This window comes from Apiospora aurea, assembly GCF_038362705.1.
Source record: "Apiospora aurea strain CBS 24483 chromosome Unknown utg000001l_segment0_segment0, whole genome shotgun sequence".
In the NCBI taxonomy this organism is placed as follows: domain Eukaryota; kingdom Fungi; phylum Ascomycota; class Sordariomycetes; order Amphisphaeriales; family Apiosporaceae; genus Apiospora; species Apiospora aurea.
Genome location: NW_027117388.1, coordinates 435,901 through 454,536, shown reverse-complemented (window position 1 = coordinate 454,536; position 18,636 = coordinate 435,901). Strand labels below are relative to the sequence as shown.

At 53.6% G+C, this 18,636-nt stretch overlaps 6 protein-coding genes across 6 annotated transcripts; all 6 read left to right on the top strand.

Moving 5' to 3' along the window:
• Positions 1-1,400: 1,400 nt before the first annotated feature.
• PG986_000167 (Endoglucanase gh5-1) lies at positions 1,401-2,662 on the top strand (the record flags this gene model as incomplete). The annotated part of the gene is made up of 2 exons (XM_066836389.1): positions 1,401-1,793; positions 1,856-2,662. The coding sequence occupies 2 exons, from the start codon at positions 1,401-1,403 to the stop codon at positions 2,660-2,662; spliced, it is 1,200 nt and encodes a 399-aa protein (XP_066705282.1).
• Positions 2,663-3,171: 509 nt separating this feature from the next.
• PG986_000166 (poly polymerase) lies at positions 3,172-3,801 on the top strand (the record flags this gene model as incomplete). The annotated part of the gene is made up of 1 exon (XM_066836388.1): positions 3,172-3,801. The coding sequence occupies one exon, from the start codon at positions 3,172-3,174 to the stop codon at positions 3,799-3,801; it is 630 nt and encodes a 209-aa protein (XP_066705281.1).
• Positions 3,802-4,257: 456 nt separating this feature from the next.
• On the top strand, positions 4,258-6,171 carry PG986_000165 (uncharacterized protein; the record flags this gene model as incomplete). The annotated part of the gene is given in 4 exon segments (XM_066836387.1): positions 4,258-4,394; positions 4,406-4,460; positions 4,635-5,777; positions 5,803-6,171. The coding sequence occupies 4 exon segments, from the start codon at positions 4,258-4,260 to the stop codon at positions 6,169-6,171; spliced, it is 1,704 nt and encodes a 567-aa protein (XP_066705280.1).
• Positions 6,172-10,058: 3,887 nt separating this feature from the next.
• Positions 10,059-11,565, top strand: PG986_000164 (uncharacterized protein; the record flags this gene model as incomplete). The annotated part of the gene is made up of 2 exons (XM_066836386.1): positions 10,059-10,143; positions 10,427-11,565. 2 exons carry the CDS (start codon positions 10,059-10,061, stop codon positions 11,563-11,565), a joined length of 1,224 nt encoding a protein of 407 aa, XP_066705279.1.
• A 1,027-nt stretch (positions 11,566-12,592) lies between these two features.
• On the top strand, positions 12,593-14,357 carry PG986_000163 (uncharacterized protein; the record flags this gene model as incomplete). The annotated part of the gene is made up of 4 exons (XM_066836385.1): positions 12,593-12,924; positions 12,996-13,345; positions 13,442-13,550; positions 13,682-14,357. The coding sequence occupies 4 exons, from the start codon at positions 12,593-12,595 to the stop codon at positions 14,355-14,357; spliced, it is 1,467 nt and encodes a 488-aa protein (XP_066705278.1).
• An 820-nt stretch (positions 14,358-15,177) lies between these two features.
• On the top strand, positions 15,178-16,027 carry PG986_000162 (uncharacterized protein; the record flags this gene model as incomplete). The annotated part of the gene is made up of 3 exons (XM_066836384.1): positions 15,178-15,342; positions 15,384-15,498; positions 15,567-16,027. The coding sequence occupies 3 exons, from the start codon at positions 15,178-15,180 to the stop codon at positions 16,025-16,027; spliced, it is 741 nt and encodes a 246-aa protein (XP_066705277.1).
• Between the last annotated feature and the right edge of the window lie 2,609 nt (positions 16,028-18,636).

Genomic DNA, 18,636 nt, shown 5'->3' with positions numbered 1-18,636 from the left:
CCCTGAAATGGTCTGCAAATTCAATAAACCCGCCCGAGCAATGCTAACCCCGGGACTCCGGCCCACGCCGATCAAATGGTTCGGCGTCCAGGCGGAGTATAACATATCTCGGAGGCCCAAGTCGCGTTAGGACTGAAGAGCGGCGCTGTAGGGCGCTGTAGGGCGCTGTAGGACCACAACTCCTTGGCTCAACAGCATACTGACATCTAGGATATCCGGTTTATGGGCTCTACAGGTTCTAAAGCACAACACCACCAAGACTCTTCTGAGTGCACGATAAGACCTCGCGAAAAACTCATATCATCCTGTAGGTATCCATATGGTAGCGACCTGCGAACGTAGGTGATGTAAGTGGCTATGAGAGGAATGCATCCACTGAGACCAGCCCGCCAGTCGGCGCAACATCCCCTCGTGACTTTCTATATTGACATATAGCTCATCATGCGTGATGCAAGTGACTGTACGTTGCCACTCTTTTTCAACCAGGTCCGTCTGTGTTACTGAGGGGTTCCTCGCCGCCCCTTTGTATGATTCCCCAGCATATTTTCCCTGGATTCCGGGCAATCCGGGCATGTTTTGGATGGGATCATCTGACATTTGCAGGTCAGTCACCAACATCCACCAAATGGCAGAGTTGCCGAAGTTCTTGATCCGGTGTTGCTTGTTTCTTCCCGTGTCCAGAGACTGACATGTTCTGGGACTATGCAGCGGTGATGTGTCGCGGGGGTCTCGTCGCCGCGTCGGTGCTGATTGGTGGGAATGAGACCATGGCTCCGCGCTGGCCCACTACGTACGGAGAACCTCCGTCCGCCTTTTTCTTCTTCGGACGAACACCTAATTTAGGCGCTCTTTGACCGAAGGAGTAAAGACTCGCTGGAAGGTTCTTTTCTGGGTATGGTCGACTGGTGGGCTGTTATTGCCGGCCGAATTGGATTACGTCAATGTAGACAAAACACTGGCACGGAACATTCCTCACGTATTGCCTGATTATGTGCTGCGTTAGGGCCCCCGTTCCTGACCAGCTCCGCAGTGCATTGTTCGTCGGCGCCACCAACGCAATCCCGCCCATCCGGTCGGGACCTGACATAGGCCGATGGTCTTACCATAGTAACCTCTCCATGATTCCTCCGCTGAGAAAATCCAAGGTTAAGCCCGTCATGCAATCTTGATCTAATATTTCAAAGGGGGCAATGTGGAGTGGGAATTGGCGTTACCCCCTGTCCCGCTAGCCGGCACCCCTGACCCTGACGACTAGCTAACGCCTTCCAGCCCAGAGCCCTGACCTGCCATGTATAAAAGCCATGAGGCATCGCAATCGCTTCATCTTTGGTCTTTGCATCCGTCCTTCTTTTAGCCAGTCAGTCACTCTACTTGACCATCTCAGATCCAAACAAGTCAGGATGAGAGCCTTCGTTTTGAGCAGCACCTTCGCCGGTGCCGCACTCGCCGCGGCCAATGGCCCCTACGCCCAGTGTGGTGGCAACGGCTGGGCGGGAGAGTCTACTTGTGTAGATGGCTACACCTGCACCTTCTCCAACGACTGGTACTCGCAGTGCCTGCCCGGCAGTGCCCCTGCCCCTGCTCCTGCTCCTGCTCCTGCTCCCACCACGAGTGCCCCCACGACCACCATAGTGACTTCTACCAAGACCACCGCGGCGGGTGCACCGACGTCAACCTCGTCGGGCAAGTTCAAGTGGTTCGGCATCAACCAGTCTGTCGCCGAGTTCGGTGAGAAGAACCTTCCCGGCGTCTGGGGCAAGGACTTCTACTTCCCCTCGGATGAGACTATCGCGGTAAGTATTATCTGACGTTGAAACTCGGTCCAAAAGAAAAGCTAGCTAACATCATTGCGAAGACCCTCATCAGCCAGGGCTACAACGCCTTCCGCGTCGCCTTCCTCATGGAGCGCCTGGTGCCCGACAAGCTGACCGCCTCGGCCAACGCGGGCTACCTGGCCAACCTGACGCACACGGTCGACACCATCACCAAGGCGGGCGCGTACGCGATCCTGGACTCGCACAACTACGGCCGCTACTACGGCAACGTCATCACGGACGCGAGCCAGTTCAAGGCGTACTACGCGACGCTCGCGGGCGCGTTCAAGGGCAACGACAAGGTCGTCTTCGACACCAACAACGAGTGGCACGACGTCGACCAGCAGGTCGTCCTCGACATGAACCAGGCCGCCATCGACGCCATCCGCGCCGCGGGCGCCACGAGCCAGTACATCTTCGCCGAGGGCAACTCGTGGACCGGCGCGTGGCGCTGGAACACGACCAACGACAACCTCAAGGCCCTCAAGGACCCCCAGGACAAGCTCGTCTACGAGATGCACCAGTACCTCGACGCCGATGGCTCGGGCACCTCGGACGTCTGCGCCTCGGCCGAGATCGGCGTGCAGCGCGTCGTGGGCGCGACTGAGTGGCTGAGGGCGAACGGCAAGAAGGGCATCATTGGCGAGTACGCCGGCGGTGCTAACGCCCAGTGCGAGGCTGCCGTCAAGGGCATGCTCGACCACATGCTCGCGAACAGCGATGTATGGATGGGTGCTATTTGGTGGGCCGGCGGTCCGTGGTGGGCTGATTACATCTACAGCTTCGAGCCCCCGAGCGGTACGGGGTACAAGTACTACAACTCGATCCTGAAGGCTTACGCCCCTTAAGGGTGGTTGCCTAACGATATTGTGTCTGCGGCTCCGCGGCTTTTGCTATGGTGCCTCATGAACACGCGGAATAACGGAGTTCTCTAGTTATCCCATCTTCAATTGTACATATTCGTGCTGTTGTATAGCTGTAAATCAAGACCATGTTGCTTTCACGACTCTTCAACTAGGCGATTTACCTGTCCACGAACCCCTGATAACAAATGGAGCACCTCCTGGAAGCGGGGGATAATATGTCCCAAGGCAGGGAGGCTTGCCAGGCCTAGCATCTATCGGGTTTGATATCTATACAATCGCCCCAACGTGAGAAGTGACAAGAACCTCATTGGTACACTAGGCGCGCGCCTAGTGTGGCTGCGTATAACAGGCGAACAGGCAGCAGGCGAGCGGAACACTTGACTTCGCCGTCTTCCCCTCCCTGTTGTGAGTCGAGGTCAACGTTTCCCAGTTTGAAGATAAAATTTAATCTCATCATTCGCGTGAATATAATACATCCTAGCCATCTTATAATGGACGACAGTCAAAAGGGTCCCCCAACTCCTCCGCCTCTGCCGCCAGCACCACGCTGGCGCCGCATGAATGAACGCCCATCACAGTACCTGGCAAATCTTGAAGCCGCGGGCGAGGAAACCATACAGGAGATTCTTAGGGCACCGCATTCACTCCCTCCCCCACCACAATATGAGCCCATTCATTACTTCTTCTACGGCACCCTCAAGAACCCTCGGGTCCTGGTAGACGTACTCGGGACAGGCCAGGCACCGCTTCTACGACCTGCCAAGATCATCGACTACACACTGGCAAATTGGGGCGACTACAAGGGCCTCATAGATGGGTCGCCTGGAGAAGAAGTTTTGGGTCTCGCTTGCGAGATCACCTCGGCGGAACATGAACATAAAATTGCCTACTACGAGACCAACGCATACTGCCTTGCGCCATGTCTTATCGATTTCGCAGATTGCAAGGAGCCCAAACAGGTATCGGGGAACACGTTCATGTACGCGGGTGATGCGGCGGCTTTGCAAGAAGGACGGTTTGACAGAAAACTGTGGGAGTGCCAGATAGGAACAGACTGCCGGCGAACTGGAATTCGACGAGCAAGGGGGCTGCTGCTATGGGAAACCACGAGTAACGATTAGAGGGTTGTTTCCAAGTAGCGAGTGTACTATAGGTACATGTATTCACCCAAACCGCAGCCAGGCCGGATTGGAATGCGAAAGAACAAGTCCCAGAGGCTCTCTAGCGCGTCCGTAGCCCGTGCAACTTGTGAATAATCAGGCAAATCGTACACCTCCCCGTCACCTCGCCGATTCTCTTCCCACACCAACAATCGACAGTCGATAATCGCGCCTGCTAGCACGTCATCTACTTCTGCTTTTGGAGGACTTTGTATTCTTTCCAGCAAGCAACAACCTTGGAGCTTCCAAATCTCCATCATCCATCAAGCATCTCAAAGACCTCTCGTTTCCTTCACTCACTTGCGCCCATCATCAAACTTCACAAAACAATAACGGATACCTATTGCACGATCGACTGGCTTTCATCACTGACAAAGAACCTCGTGATCGTTCACCCTTTACGACTGCCGACCGACAATGGTAGGCAAAGTCAAACACAGCCTGATTGTCACTCTCCCAGTCTCTGGGAAGCGACTCAGGCAGGTTGGCAACTTTGACGACGATGACCCCCCGGATCCTCCCCCAAGAGACGTCGCGAAAGCACCAACAGACGAGTGACTGACAGTTCGGACGAGGACGGTGACAGCGGCGACAGCGCCAAGGCCGATGGCGAAGAGGATGTAAGCTTGGCTGCTGGAATTGCCGTTCGCGATTTCGCTACTTCTGACGAGGCTACTACCCAGAAAGATGATGGTCACCAAGGTAGTACTCGCAATGATTCCACTCGCACGTCTGCCCGCTAACATGTCGCCCTAGGAGGTCTCGTTATCAAAGTCGGCAACCGTGAGTCACAGGCCGATAGGAAGAAGAAGAACATGATGAGAAAGATCAACAACCATTGCGCCCAGGAAGATGTTTACATGAAGCATGCTCCTCGCAAGGATCCCGCTCACGGTGGCGGTGTGGCCCCCAAGGGTGTGGCAGGCCAAGCCTCTGCTCGTAAAAATGGTGCCCCTGAGAATGTCGTCGATGGAGAAGTTGTTCGCCAGGACATTGTCATGAAGGATGCTGCCGCCGAGGCGGCCTCGATCGACAACGGAACAGTCCGCCACGAGACCACAGACAAGAAGAACCCCGAGCTTCACATCATGTCAAACGGAGCTATCCAGTTCGCATACTTGCACTATAGGAAGGTCTTTCCGTATGGCCCGCAGATCTTTTACCAACCCTTTACCCACCATGGCCTTGGCGGATTGCAGGCCATCACACGGAGCATGGCGGCGCAGTACCCGGATCTCCGCACTCCCACATTGGCGGAGCTCGCGGATGCAGTCGATCGTTCTTTCAGCATATTCCTCAGGACCCGGCACAACCAGCCCCATAAGAGAGGTTTCGATCTGCTCAGCGGCGCAAAGCAGGACGGCCACGGAAATTGGGAGCCGGACTGTTTCAACAACGACACCCAGTGCTTCCTCCAGGACCACCTTGCCCTCATCTTCAACCTTTGGGGCAGAACGAACAACATGAATGTCACACTCGCGACTTGGACCAACGGCGTGCCGTGGACGTACAAGGTCTGGGACCGCAATGATGGCCCTTTAAAGAAGACTACCGTCGTCTGGATTTACCACGACGGGCTCCAGTCGTACGCTGGTCTTGGCCCTTTGGGCAGTTATACCGAGGCGATCAAGGCTTTGGAGTTCACCGACGAAGAGGTTCAGGCTTATTGGGAGACGATGAAGTATGTTGGTTCCCGCACTGTGACCTCTTACAGCGACCTTAAGGCTCGTATACAGTCGAACCTCGCTAAACACTCGACGGCGACCTCTGCCAAGAAGTCGGTCGATATCGAGATGGCTGTTCCCGATGTGCAGTCGGATCCTGTCAAGGAGAACTCAGCTTCTGTGGAGAAAGAGAGGGCCGCTGCTGGTAAAGAGAAGGGTCTGAATGAGCACTCGGCTCCTACTGTCGAGAAGTCGGTCCCTAGCGAAAAGCCGGTCCCCAATGTTCAATTGGTTCCAGATGAAGAAAAGGCGGTCCTCCCCGCTGCACGAGAGCCGGCTCTTTCAGACGAGTCAGCCCCCCGCCGAGCAGCCGGCTGCTGCTGCTGGAGAGCTGGTCCCTACTATAATGGTGACTACTGCTGAAGAAGAGTCGGTCCCTTACGAGCAGCCGGCGCCTGTCGAGAACGCGGGCCCTGCCGAACAGCCGGTTCTGGCTGAACAGTCAACGACCCCTACTGAAGAGTCGGCCTCGGCGGAGCAGTCCGTTACTACTGCTAACAAGTCGGTCTCCGACGAGCAACCGGTTCTTGTCGCACAGCTGGTTCCTGCTGAGGAGTTGGCACATGCTGAGCAATCCGCTCCCGCTGAGCAGAGGCAGATCTCTTAATCTTCCTCATATCAACTTCATCAGCTCCTTTGATGATACGCCGTCAAAGGACTCACCGGAGGAGGGTCTTGCGTGTAGCAATGACGGGATCAATGGCCGCCGACATACGACACCACAACATTCACTCGAGAAGCTGCACATGCGAAGAACACACCTGAATTGATGTGGCTGGCATGGGAAACAGTCCCCGGCAATTGCTACGATGCTGAACAAAGAATACCTAGGACGCGAACGACGAAAGACATGTGCGCCTACACATAGCTCGATGCACGCAGGGGCTGAGTGAGGCACATCAATCGCTTGATCAATGCGTTTTATGGGCGTTCTACGGCAGGCAGGTAGATAGATACTGGATACCGAGATAGACTTCAACACGAAAGATCTTGGTGTCCCCAAAGAACATCAATCTGCATTGTGGTGACACGCAAATGAAAGAAGCAGCTGGGAGAAAGAAAAGGCTGGAGTGGCTGGCCGCCACTTGCTTTTTGAAACAGCGGCCTGGAGTTATGAACACTCCCGTCAGATCTTCCCTCGTATCGACTTCGACTTGGGAAAAGAAGTGACGAATGGAAACCCACGTATGATGTATCGGCCGATGGAAAGGAAAGAAGATGTCAAGGCCCGTGAAGCTTGACGACATACTACAGCTCAGATGTGAGTACGAACTGGTCAGGTGGTCCAGAACTGACTCCAGACTAGGAGAATTGTCACCAAAAGAGTACCAGAAACCCTTTTTCCCTTAGCCGAAGTGGTGGCGCACCCGAAAGTTCCCCCTTGTGCGCGCCGAAGGACAAGAAGTGACATAGCAGGTGGTTGGGAGGGCGGGACCTTTGAAACCTTTTGACGATCTCTCGGAATGTACCACGCAGAGCCGCCAATCTTTCGACGGATACTAATTATATGTATTCTTTTGAACAGCGCGCGTTTGCTTTTTTGGGATCCATTGATCAGCGGCTACTTACCTATCTATCGGTCTGGCCTTTCTCCGCCAGTCGCGGTCTGATGTGCAAGAGCCTCTTCTCTCCACATAGCTCGTTCGCGTACCAAAGAAGCTGCGGCTGCGGCAGAGGAGAAGGAAGCCTTAGAAACGGCCTAGAACTTTGCCACCGAGAGAGCCACCGCTAACAGCCAGCCAGCCAGCCCAGCCGAGCCGACGAAGAACCAATGCCGAGGATGTGATAACCTTAGATATCACAAGGCATGATGGATAGCACAAGGAAATCGCGCATACCCCTCAAGACACGAGTGGTCGGTCTGTGGTCGCAAGGCCAGGCTCATTTAGCTTCATCCCAACTGGCTGGGAAAGAGGTCGCGACGTCTGCGGCCGGCCAGGCATAATCCGTCAGGTAGCAGGACCAGACATAACCACAGTCTGATGGCGGCGACCCTCTCTGGGTTGATGGCCTATTGGCTGGCCCATCCACTTTGGTGCGCTCGCTCGAGGCGGGCCACGTATTGCACACACACACCATGCGACGACCACAATGTCTGGTAGGCTGGTTGACTCGGCCGAAGCACCAGAGAAGAGTCTCACACTTGGAGCTGCTGTGCGAGCGAGCTGTGAGCGATCAGATTTGAGCCTGTAGCCACGGGCTATGAAGCAGCGCTACCTCTGTAAAGAGAAGCTTTCAGGCGCATAGACACACGTGATCCGACAAGACATCTGATCTGGAACAACCAGCAGATGTGAGTGTTCTCGGATTCATCAGCCATGATGGTGAGATGAGCAGTTCTCCATGCTTAAAAGCTGGAACCGGTAGTGCCTAGGTAGCCAATGATCAAATGTCGCGGTTGGGACGCAGGCAGATGGGGGTACCGAAGTTTTCGACGTCGAATTTGTCCGGGTCGCGCCCACAAATGACGATTGGCGTAGCGTGTCGTGTCGTGTCGTGTCGGGGCCTGAGCCATGACAGGCAATTAAAGGCAGTAAGACGGGGACGACGCTCATCCTCCCTTTGAGAACGCGAAAAAAGCGTGTGACCGTGGGCGTGCTTTACGCGTGGAAACAGGACGGTCTGGCCCCTGGTCTCCCTTTGAGCGCGACTGAAGCGTGACGTTTGGTTCAAGTTGAATGGTTTGGTGGTTAGTGTGGCCCGTCCGAGGTGGCCCGTCCTGCTGTCCGTCGACCGCTTGCCGCCCCTCCATCTATGAAGTAAGTACGTTGGTACGGTAGTCCAGCTCCGCTCGCCTCGCTCAGGTCAGGCAATGGCAGCGCTCGAGGAAATCGTGACGTGATAATTGCCAATCCATTAATGGCCCAACTCGAGCCAGCCGAGGGGGAGCAAGCATGGAGCAAGGACCAGGAACGAATTTGCTTTGTTTGTTAAACTGCTCCGAGATTCTGCTATTACTACGACCGATTTAGATATATGAGCATACATATAAGACCTGCATGACTGCTAGCAAGAGCAGAAGCAGGAGTGAGACTTGGACTTGACGCCCTGCCAGCGAATCAGGTGCGGGAGAAGGGGAAATGGACATATGCAGAGTGCTGCGACATAGCCCGGAACCTGCGTGACCACCAGCAGAGTTGTTGCAGCTAGGCTCTAGAGCAGCCCCAAAGCGAGCTAGCAAGCCCGGCAGGCCGAACACTCGCAAACCCCACTAACCGCTAAACCAGTAAACCAGTGCTGTAACTCCACGCTAAAGTGGTACCTCTTCTGGCTTGGCTCTGCCTTGGGCCCCCTTTGACGCCCTGGACGGGGGATCCTGACCGCCTGATTGGATTGCAGAATTGGAGGGAGACAGGGAGAGGCTCAGGGAGGAGTGGAAAAACACGCATCGCATTAAGATACACCAACACCACGCGTCGGCAACACGATCCCATTTCCTCTCTGGCCTGGTGTCTCGTCTGCTCGTCTCGCTCGCTCGTCACTCACACTGCGATTTCAACTTTAACCTGCAGGGAGCCGGTTTGAGGTCTGAGCGCATCACACCCAATTAGTTCCTTCCTTTTCGACACCACGGTACATACGACCTTGCTTGTTACTCCATCTCCCGTCTTCTACTGTAGTCGTCTGGCCGCTGCAATCCCAATCTGCATTATCGCGCGAATCCTTCCCCAATTCCCTGATTCGTCCACCTTTTTAATTGACTGCAGCGCCCGTTGTCTTCTCTCTCTGCCACTTCTGCCACAGTACCTTCTCCCGAGTACCTCTGCCCTGCTCTGCCCTGCTCTGCCCTGCTCTGCCCTGCCTGCTTAACAATCCGCGCCTATTGCAACAGCTGCGGCCTGCTAGACCCGACGTGCAGTTTTTGAGACAGCAACACCTCATTGTGGGCAATCAACCAATCTCTCCCATCCCCGGGCCTCACCTTTCGCGACCACCCCTCCCCTCTTCACCTCACACGCCCGCCCTGCAGTCCATCCGTTCTGTTTCTGCCCATCCCATCCCATCCCATCCCGTCTCTCGCTCTCTCTTGTCTCCACACACGGGACGGGATCGACTGCTTGCCTGGTTGCAATAAGACCTTGTGATTCCCTCTTCACACCCTTTCGCCACTTTTCCCTCCTGCTGTTTTCCCCTCTCACCCTGGAAGCTGCCTTTCGACGTCAATTCATTCGAAACAGCCCAACACAGCACGCTGCCATCCAAGTGATAAAAACAAAGATAAACAAACATACAAGACCAAGAGGATTGGAATTCATTGATCCAACTCGAGTCCTGCCAACTATTCCACTACATACTGAACCACCTGTTCGTCCGACTCCCTGTAAAGGATCTGATAGCTTGCTTCTGTTCGATTGCGAGAGAACGCGCTTGCAGGCATTACGAGCTTCATTGGGCATTTTGGCTGGTAATTCCTTCTCTCCCCAACGGTCGGTCGCCGACATAGACAATACACCACCCCACAACCACAACAATCGAACACAGCGCGACGACACAATGGCCACTCTTTCCCGTCAACCCTTTGCGCCTCTGGACGGCACACGTCTGCAAACACTGACGAGCCTGAAGAACCGACAAAATGGTAAGTCTTTTTTCCCCCAACAACCACAGGCAGCACATCTCGCACGTCCCATCCTCATGTGCAGGGGGCGATTGATTGCCCAGTCCAATCGTGAAATGCCCCTCAAGTCGTACGACCAGCAAGCATATGTCGCAACATTCAATCAAGTTGATGCTGCAGCTGCACGCACTTAACTCAATCCGCATCCATGCTGTCTGCGCGATTAATGAGCACAGCGCCCCAAAACATATCCAAAATGATTATCCTCAATTGAAATGGTTCAATGATACTAAATATATGATAGCTGTTTCGACTTCTCCAGGAAAGCGGAAGGCTGCCGATGTGATCGAAGATCACGACACCGAAAACGTCGACCCAATCCTTTTCTCGAAGCGAGCTAAGGGCCCCGACTCTTCTCTCCTGCCCAAAGACTTTATCAAGCCCGCCACTTTCTTGCTCACCAAGTCCGCTTCGACCAGCAAGATTGCCAGCACTCCCAAAGCAGCTGCACCCCGTCCCCGTAGTGTCCTGAACCCCAAATCGCCCGCCTCAAGGGTGAACACCGGCATTGCCAAATCTTCTCCACTATCGGCTCCGGCCGGCCGATCTCCCACCCGTGGCAAGCGATCCGGTCTTCTCTCGTCGCGCCGTCGCACTGCTGGTCCCTACTCTCGAATCGACCCTCCCAGCTTCGGCCTCGGTGCATCGTCGTCGCCTGCCCCCTTCTCTCTTGACGCTGCCCTCAAGGGCACCATCCCCAGCTACAAGAGTCGCCAAGCGCCGGCCACTCCTGCTGCTTCAGAACCTTCTATCGCACCTGTGTCTTCTACTCGCTCCTCAGACTTTCCCAGCCTCCACGAGGCTGACTTGAAGACGTCATGGTTCTTTGAGATTCATGAGGACACAGCCGAGCAGGAGATGACCAACCTTCTGCAACACAGCACTTGCACCTTGGACATCAGCTCCGACGAGGAGAGTGCACGCCGTCAGCAGCGAGAACGTGCAGAGGGCAAGGAGAATGTCCCTCCCATGGACGATGTGTCCCAGACTGCCCGGCCTCGTGCTGCAAGGCTCGCTGCCGATGCTGACGATATGTTCGTCGAGAAGGAGCGAAGCCCGCTTGGCGAGATGGACGTCAAGAGCTACTTCCCTGAAGGCTGCGATGAGACTAGCGTGATAATCATCCCTGGCGACGAGGAAGAGGAGCAGCAGCCAGTCAACACGGATCTCGAGCCTGTTCCCGAGATCAAGGTTGGTGAGAGCGCAGTTCCCAAGCCTGTCGTCGAGGATGGCACCAAGTCGATCGATGAGCTGCTGCGGAAATCGGACGAGCCTGCACCAAGCGCAGCTTTGCTCGAACCCATCGAAGGCACTGGCGAGAGCTTCGAGGTGTGGGAGAGCAGCAGTGCGAAAGATGAGAACGAAGCGGCTTCGTCTTGCTGAGGCGGAAGGATGTGAATCTTTGCCATGCGCCTGATGCGTAGATGACTGGGACGACTTGAGATGATGTCGAATGAGTGATGATGTGACAGTAACCTGACCTAATACAGTCGCTAATAATGGGTCGGAAGAGCCACCACGGTTGGAAAAGGAGTATTGAGGAGTTTCTGTTCAGCTAAGCGGCATAGCAACGGCTAGGGAAGTCGTCTTCGGGATTACTGTTATTTCCGGTGTTTGTTTGTACGGATTCTGTATATACCAGCGGGTGGGCCTTTCGGCGTTGATAATCCTTTTCAGCTTCGTTTTCTGTTTGAATAACATCTTGCTACATTGGCACCTTTCTACATTGCTTCCTTCATCACAATGCGACGCGACAGAGTGACAAGCCAGAGGAAACACCACACACAGCCCAGTCGCAGTATCAGGTATTACTCATTTTCGCCCTAAGTAACAACCATCGAGGCATGCTTCCGTAGTACTCTAGTCTTGTCATTCGAGGCAGTTTGCATGACGGCCAGCTGCATACGTTACATGATGATGACCTCAATGCAGAATACGCGCCCGATTGAATGCGAGTTTGCTCGAATCATTCCTCGATGCTGTAAGGGCGTCTTTTTGGTTGGCGCTTGTAGTGACGTCCAGTCGCATCACCCGAACGGAAGAGGCAGGAAGCGGGGGATGCACGTGATGAAACCACCACTTAACGCGTCGCATTTTCGCATCGCGGGAAAGTCGCGATGCCAATGCCTGTCCCACATTCATGCGGCTCTTCAAACTCGACAATTTCATGCCATTGGCAAGCTCAATCAATCCGAGGGAAGCGATTGCATAGTTCAGCTGCCTCACTTGCTTCTTAGTTTCACCAATTGGTAGCTTCGTCACTTCTTCCATTGGAGCTGCAACCGCCCGGCCTCCCTTGCATCCTGAGCTGCAGCTATCCAGCTTGCAAACGAAAGTTAGCTCTCATCTGAGCCCATCATCAGCACCAACCATTGTCGGATTTTCGGTTTCGTCTGGTCTTTTTTGCATCATGGCATCAATCAATGATCTGGCCACCGCGGCCACCATTGCCTCCTCGGCCGTGGGTGCTCTGCAGTCTTCTCCCACGCAGAAGTCGTCTCAGCCCGCCGCCCCCGGAGGACCATCCAGCAGCAATACCCAATCATCCCCGCCCCCGCCTCCGCAGGCAGAGCCGCTCACCCCCTCTAGAGCTGATACTGCCGCGCCGCCTCCTACTACCCCTGGAGGCCCTGGTGGGCAGGATGCGGCTCCTGATACGCCTCCTTCCATAACGGTGGCTACACATCCCCCTCATACGCCAGGCCGGCAACAAGACCAGCAACCACAACCCCCACCACAGTCGTCACCAGCAGCGTCGAAGGTACCAGACGCAGCAGTGCCAGCTGCAGCTGCAGAACAGCAACCTCCTCAAGCCTCGCCCCAGCAAGCAACACCCTCCGCAGCCCCGGTCCTAGCCGCCCCGCAGATCTCCCCGCAGGACGCGGCCTCAGCACAGATCCCCGCGCCCCCGCGCCGGCCGCCTCGGCCAATGCAGCAGATGCGGCCGGCGGAGCCGAGGATGGTGACGCGACGATGCGCGACGCCGCAGACGAGGACGGTGCTGACGGTGCTGCCGCTGCGGAGAAGGAGAGGCCGAAGCCCGTGCGTGGCGCATTTATCGTCTTTGAGGGCATGGACCGTGCTGGTAAAACGACGCAGGCTAAGCTGCTTCAGCAGCGGTGCATTGAGGAGGGGAGGGAGGTGAAGTTTATGCGGTTCCCCGGTAAGTGGCTTGCTTCCTTTCTCGGTTTCACTGGCTTCTTTCATTCGCCCAAAGACATGAAATCAAGCAAGAGACATGACTGACATGAAGTTACAGATCGCACAACACCTATCGGGCAGATGATCGATGCGTATCTCAAAGGCCAGACCGAGATTGAGGACCATGTTATACATCTCCTGTTCAGCGCTAACCGCTGGGAGGCATTGTAAGTTTCACCTTATTCACTTACTTGTTCACTCTCCTTGTCCCCGACTTCCTTCAACGCCCATGAACATACCATATAAGCATTGCTGCTTGTTCACCTTGAAAAGTTGATTGAAGCTAACCGACACACAGGAAAACCATCCAAACCACGCTAGCTGCCGGTGTTTCCATCATCTGCGACCGCTACTACCACAGCGGCATCGTGTACAGCGCGGCCAAGCAGAACCCCACACTGCCCCTGGGCTGGGCCAAGGCGCCCGAGGTCGGTCTGCCCCGACCGGACCTGGTGCTCTTTCTCGACCTTGAGGAGTCGGTGGCGCGCGAGCGCGGCGGCTGGGGCGGCGAGGTCTACGAGAAGGGCGAGATGCAGCGACGCGTGCGCGAGCTCTTCTGGGGCCTCAGCATGGGCGACCTGAGCCACACATACCGCCACCAGCGCCGCGAGTCGGCATCAGCGGCGGCGGCGGCGGCGGCGGCGGCTGCCGCTGCCTCCGCCGCTGCGGCAGCAGCAGCTGTCAAGGTGAATGGTGGGAGCGGCGCGGCGGGGGCCGATATGGATACGGTGGTGGTGGGAGGCGGAGCGGACAATAGCAACAGTGGTGCCAAGGGGCCGTCGTCGTCGTCGTCGATGATCCATGCGCCCGGGGGCGAGAGGGGCGAGTTTCGGCAGGAGGAGGAGGATCTGCAGATCGTGGATGCGGACTTGGGGATCGAGGAGTTGGCGGATAAGGTTTGGGGGCATGTCGTGCCGCGGCTTGAGGCGGTGGAGAGGGGCGAGGTGGGGGATATGGTGCGGGTTGTGCGGTGAGGGGGAGTACCGACTATCCTATCCATAATCACTTCTGGACAGCGGGGCTACTGTGTTGATCAGAACTGTTGCATCCTGGGGGTCGGGAAATCTGGTTGACTGTAGATCATAAGATCAAGCTCTTGTACTCTTAAGTTACGGCCTTCAGGGTCAGCGGCACGAGGGAGCTCGTGAATTTTCTCGGATATGAGAGGTTGCGCACATAGCCAGCTACAGAGATGTGACCGTACTCAAGGGCGATACTCAACCCATTTGAACATCTACGTACATGACGTGCAGTTGTGTGTAAGAACCAAGCATCAGGTGTATGGAAACACTGGCTTCTGTTGTAGATCCGGCACTCAGCGGCTCTGCCTACAAAGACCGTTTAACAGCCTTTGCTGTTAGAGGCTTGGTAACTTGTCGCAGCAGCAGCATAATAAAGTTGAAACCCAGTATCATCCTCACAACCTATATAGGTGCGCAAGTTGCCTCCGATACACACGAGAGCAATGCAAAACGATTTCTAGCTACGTTATATGTGATCTGGGGGTTGATACCTAATAACCGAGATTATTTCCGAATTGATAGACAACCAACCCGCGACTGTTATTAGCCGTGTATGACGTCTCTTTCAGTACGCGATCTTGGCGCGATCCTACGGAGAGCCTTCACGCTGGAAAGGTCGTAGGTTGTTCCGGTAATGTAACGTTGGCTTACTTATGGCGCTGATATAATATCTGCCTTCGAGACCCCGAATCCTTTTTACGCAAGCCCGCAGGCCATGATCTACTTAATCAAGAACTCCCACCAAAGCTTTTCTGTCCTCCAGCCTTTGAGAATGAGGGCCCCATTCCTCCTAGCTATCGTCGCACCCGCCCTCCTCTGGGCCCACCTCGCTCGTGCGTGGGACCCGAGCGAGAAGGACTGCTCCGAGGAACCGTTCCGCCTCACGTCGTTCCTGTGGTGCGACCCCGGGGGTTCGGGCTGCCACTATCCCGAGGGGGTCTACCCCCATTCGCACGCGACACGTACTCCACCAAACAGGCGCTCGTGCGGGAGGATGTCGACCACGCCATCTCCTGGAGGAAGCAGGGCCGGTACAGGGACGATCCGGCGACGGTTCGGTGGGCGCTGGGCGGGGGCGTGGGATGGGAACTCAGTACGTTCAGAAACCAGTTCAAGAAATGTCTTCTGAAGCATGTTATGGGTACCTAACAGCAACGACAGATACGACGGAGACGCATGCCATTTTCAACCCGCAACGCATCGGCCGCGAACTCTACCGGGACGTCGTCCGTGAGTCCCTCGGGGGCAGCCGAGCCCCCAACAACAACAACAGCAGCAGCAGCTACGACGTCCGCGACGCCGTCGTGCTCTACAGCCCCTCCAATACCGTGTTTAATGTGGTGGAACCCATGCTGCCCGCTGCGGCCCGTTCGGGGGCCAATTACAGTGCCGGAGAAAATGTACCGTACATTTGGTCGGACCGGTTCATCGTGGCCTCGTCCCTGGCCGAGAAGTTCTTCGAAGGGGCAGAGGCGGCTCAACCACACAAAAGAGCGCGGGACGTGGAAGCTGGGGGTGCCGGTCTTGATGGGGGGCTACGGCGTGGGGGACTTGGGTCGTGGCGGGGAGGAGGCTGGGTAGGGGGGACCGAGTTGGGCCTGCTGCTTCCAGAGCCTAAGTAGTAAATATAAGCGGTGCGTAGGTTGGTAAAAGCAGCCAGAATTACGAATAGGGGTGGTATGGATTTTTGTCTAGGGTTTACTTGTATGGTAATTCCATAAAAGAAGGGAAAAGATCGATAACTCGGTCGAACCATCGAATAATCGAAAACAAACTTTATTATTTAAATTTACGAGGTCGAATTGACCTAGCCGAACCTTTATCGAGGGGACGCAGCTAAGGCGTTACGGTATGGATGATCCGATGGATGATCCGATGGTTATTGACACCGGTCGCGCCGGACTTGCGTAGAGCTAGTATTACCCGCGAAGCAACGTCGCGGCGTATAACTAAGGACTTTAAACGCTTTAAACGCGTTCCAGTAGCGAAAATGGCTCGAGAAGAGGTATCGAAGAAAGATTAAAGTATTTAGAGAAATTAATCGCTAATTTAGTAGCTTTTAGTAGTGGGCGTGAAGAGATTTTTTAAGTGATTGGGGAATTTCGTACCGAAGCGACCGAATTACGATCGCATTTTGACGACGACGATAACGCGCTAGTAACCCGCGGGGAATTGCGAAAAATAATCGGAGAAGCTATTGTTTAAGCTATGTAGGATTTTAAAACTATATAGACTAAGTTTTGGGCTTAAATTGTATTTGCGCCGCGTGGTAGCGATTTTATTATTTAGTAACCGAAAGTTATTGTTTTAGCCCGCCGAAACCGCGAAGTGGTAATTAAAAACGTAAATTAATTTAACGATATTTAAAAGAGGAGGCTAATAAATATCGTGTAAAGCGTTAATACGGTAATTGGGTATAGCGAGGTTATCGTAGCGAGGAAACTACTTAACGGCGATATCGTTTTTACTTTTAAAGACGAGGCGAAAAAACATGTAGAGAATAATGGATAGGTTTTAAACGTTTTCGGGATTAACGCGTAGTTTATTTATAGAGAATTCGTAGTTATTGCGAAAGGGGTCCTAGCGAAAAAGCTGCGGGATACTTATAACGAAGCCGCGTTATTACGTAGTTTGTTCGTAGATAAATATAACCCGAGAGAGATTTCGAAATATAAGCGTAGCCTGCCGAAGAATCTTAAAATACGTTACGCTTCCCTTATTTTGTATGCGAGCTCCGTTTAAACTGCGAAGGATTTGTACGATAACGGCTTAATATAGAATTCCGAAATTTTCGACTGCGAACCGTATAACGCCAGCCTCCGTATCTAACAGTGTTACCGCTGTTACGGTTACGGCCACGTAGCTAAGTATTATCGGAAGCAGCAGCGATGTGGTTACTACTTTATAGTAGCACACTTTGGGGGAAATTAAGAGTGCCCCTAGAGAGGATTACGAGGTAGGAAACGTTGTATTAATTGCGGCAGGGAATATACGGCGTGGGATCGCGACTGCCCCGTAACGATCTAGTAAAGAGAACGCGTGAGAGAAGTTTATACCTACCGGCCTCGCTAGTTCGAAGTTCGTAGCACCGGCGATAGCTCGGTAAGAATAGGGCGTTTATTATTATCGACGACGCTCCCTATCAGCGATAAAAAAGGGTATATAATAGTTTCGCGGAAGAGAGGCCGCCCGCGATTCGATTCGATAGCGAGCAGTTAAGGTAGAGAGATACGCTCGCAAAGCCGGCGCGGCACCGTTGTTCCCTTATTAGCGTAGGATACTATTATAGTTTTATAATTATAAGCTTACGAATAGTATATTAGAACGTTGTAATATTAAAAGTAATAACGGTACTTGTTTTAATTAATTAAAAGGAGTACGATATATTAATACTATAAAAAGTATAAACGAACCCCTGTACGTAAACCGCGTACTACCTAAAAATAGCTAAGTATCGAGTAATTTACGGCGAGGGCCGAGCGGCTATTTATATATATAAACGCCTCGATATTATTAAGTTAGAGATTAAGGCAGGCTTTAATTAGGTTACCGTTACGATATCGAGGGGAAAAAATGGCCGTTTTATTATATAGTTTATATATTCGTTAATTTAAGAAACTTTTCGATGGCGGAGCTTTTTAAGCGACCTCGATACGATTTCGTACCCCGGGCGACACTTACTCGTCGGAGATTTTAATACATACCATCCGCTTTGGAACGTATATAGCAGGAAATCGTATGGAGTAAATAACCTTTTTGCTTTTACGGACTAATAAAACCTAGAGCTAGTTACGCTATATAGAAAAATTACGAAACGACGCCACGGATAAAGAAATTCTATGCTAAACTTAGCTTGGGTGACACGAGGAACGATAATTTTATATAAAGGAGACCCTGGCTTAAAAGGTTTTAACTATAGGGTACAGGTCGTCCGCGTCGAACTAGAAGCCAACTCGCTACGAGGTAGTAAAACGAAAGTAGAGGGATAGAACTGAACGATGTTAAATAAGGGGCTGGTACGGGCGGAAGCCGGAGCACGTTTAATCGATATCGCCGAGTTAATAAGCCCGGAAAAGCTGGATTAAGCTATCGGTAACTTTATAGGCGATTTACGAAAGATTACCGATATAGCAGCCCTAAAAAAGACCTTTTATACTAGTAAAAGTACGCCTTGGTAGTTACCGGAAGTTTAAAAAGCGTAGACTATAACGAAATAACGATACCGAGCCTA